Raw genomic sequence first — 3,717 nt, forward strand, 5'->3', positions numbered from 1 at the left:
AATAAAAATAAAAAAAACACCACATTTGGTGTATGTGAGTGCAGTCATTTTCAACCATTTAAGGATTTTTTTTAAATGCACGCATAGGCACACGTGAGTGTTTACTTCTATCTGACCGCACCCACATGATAGTTGTCTTGCCTTTGGTATACATTCCTTGAAAAGAATTTACACGGACAGAATTCAGTTTTATTATTAAATAAATTTGTATTTAATCACAACATGTAAATTCTTTGGAAAAATGGAAACAAATAGATGTCAAGTCTTAGGGAGACGACCCCTTGGTTTCCTCGGGTCCCCTGGCAGGAATCACTATGTGAAAGTTGAAAATGTGAAGTTTAAAGTGCCTTTTTCTGTCTGTCCTTCTCCCTCCCTCGGTTGACATATTTTTAAATTCACATTTTCACATCGAACAAGAATAATACGTACACGTCTTTGTTTCCTAAAAAAAAGATGGTAAGTCATCTACGCTGAGGATGGAGAAGAGGATCTCAACCAGGCGAGCCATCGTAGAATGTTCCCGGAAAACGTGGAACCGGCCTGTAAGTGGCAATTCTTACTGCCTTGTGAGCCAGTTGTTACATCGGCTTTTTTTTTTTTTTCTAACATTGGACCCATCTTAGAGGAGAGACTGTAGGAGATGAGAGCTCATGCTCTCTCGTTCATGATTTTCCCAAGCAATGACGTTTTTGACAGGCATACTGAAGGTGTTAATATTCAGTAACAGAAATCTCTCCTTCCTCGTAGTCAGCCTCGTCCCCACCCTTTTCCAATCTGCTGGGCTAAGGCTGCATGACAGCTGTGCAAAAATCCTGTCAAGAGACAGATCTGCTTTGACCAGCAGTTTCTGTTCCCACGGGGAAGTTCTCCCCAACTTTGTCAGAAGGGCCGATTGACACCTTGCTGAATTCTCGCAGGAAGGTTTTTGTTCTGCTTAGTTGTTAGCACTGCGGACAGCTGCCCAGAGGTGGAGGGACCACCCCTTAGTCCAGTTCTATTGAGGATGGGGGTGGGGGTGGGGGTGGGGGTGGGGACGGGGGGAGGAAATGGTGGGGACGATGGATGGCTGGGCCGATTTTTGACAAAGATGTTTACTCGGCTTTGTTTGTTTTTTTTTTAAACCAGTAAAATAAAATTTTATTTGGCAGTTATTTCCAAAGTTACAGAGAAATGGATCAGATGTCCCAATTAGTCGCGCTGATCGCAGAAAATGCTCATGACCACTTCACAGGAATTGTAGTTTCTCCTAAATTGACAGAATACTTGGAATGGACACATCACGTCTAAACAGTTTAATCCGTAGCTGTAAAGGATTAACAGCCAGAGGCAGACTGAAGTGTCTAGTATTCTCCTGAAACAGGACCCTGGCTGCACTGTCGCTCTCCGGTCCCGGTCCCCTCCTTCCCCCTCGTGCTGCTCCCAGGTGCTGGGAAAGGCCGAACAACACAGGGGAGTTCAGACCCCGTGGCGTCACAGGTGCAGGCCCCCACACCGAGTGGTTAGGGAAGCAAGAACCCAGAGGAACAGAATCTTTCACTGACAAAGATTTAAGCGATAGAGAGAGTTTTAAGAAATGAGAAGAACGGACGACAAGTTCTGAACGGAAGCGCTGGCGGCCCCTCCTCCGGGGAGCCCCTCGTGCCTAATGGGCTTTGCCCACAGCCTCCAGGGGCTCCCGTGGCCAACAGCGGTCACGACCAAAGACGCCTGTGCAAACTGGCCGTAGTCCCCGCAGACGGCGGCAGCGAGGCCCCGTCCTGGCAGACGGGGCAGAGACCCCCAAGACAGAAATCAGGCTGATCTGCTCGCGACGATTCCCTTTTCCATCCTGGGTCGGAAGTACAGACCGAAACGCCCCATTTTAGACACTAAAGACGTGAGCGCTTTTTCCACCTTCCTCCCGGAGGAACAGCGTCACCGCAGCGCAGCCTGTGGAGGGAAGACGGGGAAGGAGCCGCGTCCGTGGCGGCACCCGGGCGAACCAGGCTGGGGCCCCAGGGAGCGGGTCCTCCAGGCAGCCCTCAGGAGCGGGAGATCTTGTCCGGAGGCATGAACCCCGTGTCCCCGAGGGCCCTGAGCGCCCCTCGGCCACCAGGCCGAACCACCAGGTGGCTGATGCTACTGTCCTTGAGAGAGAGATGGAGCCAGACTTCCGGGGGGGGGGGGGGGGGAAACGGCAGCGCCCGGCACACCATGTAGCGGATGACGTTGGCGTGGCAGCTGCAGATCACGTAACTGTCCTCCTGCTGCTTGGCGTCTGCCCGGTGGATGTGGTTCCGGAAGGCGGCCTCGATCCGGGCCCCGGCTGCGTCATACTGCACAGCCTCGGGCTTCCAGTGGGACACGGGCGGGTCGGGCTCGATGGGGGCGCCTTCCCCCCCCCGCAGGTCTGCGCTGACCTTGGAGACGCCTGGCAGGTGTTCGCTGACGACAGCAGTGGTGTCGATGGCCCGGGTCATGGACGAACGGACAATTTTATTAAAGTTCAAGCCCAAGCTGGCAAGTCGGAGCCCCGTCCGTTCAGCCTGTTCACCACCCAGGGGCGTCAGCGTGCGGTCCTTTTCCTGGGAAGCATCCACGTGGTTCTGGGAGTGCCTGGTGAGGAAGATGTGTCGCGTGGCCTTGGCTTCGCCGTGGTCCAGCCTGGAGGCCAGTTCTTCTTCTCCACGTTCCGGGTTCCTCTTCCGCAGGTTCGCCAAGGACAGCGGTTCTCGCCTGTCCCCGTTGGAGTCCCAGACGCCCGGCCCGGGGCCCGCGGACCCCGCCCACGCCGGCACCTGGACCGCGCGCGGCTCCGCGTCCCTGCCCGCGCGGGGCTTTCCCACCGCCACGGCCGAGGAGAGCAGCGCGGCCGGGCCTCCGGCCAGGCCGCGGGCCGCCAGCTGCAGCACCTGTAGGAATGCCAGGCCCGCGCCTTTCCCACGCCGGCTCCGGGCAGGCGCTCCTATTCAGGTTTTCATTGAAACATCGCTTTCTGGGGCGCCCTGGGTGGCTCAGTCGGTTGAGCGTCCGACTTCGGCTCAGGCCACGATCTCGCGGCGCGGCTCGTGAGTTCGAGCCCCACGTCGGGCTCTGTGATGACAGCTCAGAGCCTGGAGCCTGCCTCCGATTCTGTGTCTCCCTCTCTCTCTGCTCCTCCCCCACTCACACTCTGCCTCTCTGTCTCACAAATAAATAAATAAAAACATTAAAAAAATAAACATCACTCTCTTCAGAGAGGCCATCCCTGACCCCCCCCCCCAAGCTAAATCAGCCCCACTCACTCTCTACCACGTGACCTTATCTTATCCTTGTCATCGCCCTTATCGATACCTGCCATTGACTTATTTATCTTCTCGTTCGGCCCAGCAGGATCCTCGTCTACCTCCATTGCCGAGACCAGTGCCAGGCCCCAGAAGGGGCTCATCTTTGACCCGCCGACGGCTCTGTGCTAGTGGATGGTTTTCAAAAGCCAGTCGTTACATGAATTTCATGTCCACATTCTGGTGGTGTTTAAGTACACGTCTCAGTGCCCTTATGATTTTCCGTTTTAAGGACACAAAAGCATGAATCACATTCTTTTTCTTTTTTTTTTTTAATTTTAGAGAGAGCGCATGCATGAGCGAAGCAGGCAGAGAGAGAAAGAGACGGAATCTTAAGCAGATTCCACAGGCAGCATGGGGCCCGATGTGGGGCTCAATCCCACAATCCTGGGATCGTGACCCGAGCTGAAATCAG

At 54.5% G+C, this 3,717-nt stretch overlaps 1 protein-coding gene across 1 annotated transcript; it reads right to left on the reverse strand.

Annotated features, from left to right (window-relative positions):
• Positions 1-1,950: 1,950 nt before the first annotated feature.
• On the reverse strand, positions 1,951-3,406 carry LOC122492606 (serine/threonine-protein phosphatase PGAM5, mitochondrial-like). Its single transcript, XM_043596101.1, has 2 exons — positions 3,313-3,406; positions 1,951-2,944 (listed from the first exon to the last, which is right to left on the reverse strand). Exons 1-2 carry the CDS (start codon positions 3,404-3,406, stop codon positions 2,022-2,024), a joined length of 1,017 nt encoding a protein of 338 aa, XP_043452036.1. The 3' UTR covers positions 1,951-2,021.
• Between the last annotated feature and the right edge of the window lie 311 nt (positions 3,407-3,717).

The sequence above is a fragment of the Prionailurus bengalensis genome, chromosome D2 (genome assembly GCF_016509475.1).
Source record: "Prionailurus bengalensis isolate Pbe53 chromosome D2, Fcat_Pben_1.1_paternal_pri, whole genome shotgun sequence".
In the NCBI taxonomy this organism is placed as follows: domain Eukaryota; kingdom Metazoa; phylum Chordata; class Mammalia; order Carnivora; family Felidae; genus Prionailurus; species Prionailurus bengalensis.

Excerpts from the sequence above, each read along its gene's own strand:
- LOC122492606 (XM_043596101.1), bottom strand. The coding sequence starts at position 3,406 with ATGAGCCCCTTCTGGGGCCTGGCACTGGTCTCGGCAATGGAGGTAGAC. Across the intron at positions 2,945-3,312 it reads GATAAATAAGTCAATGGCAG|GAGCGCCTGCCCGGAGCCGG; the intron begins GTATCGATAAGG and ends AAACCTGAATAG.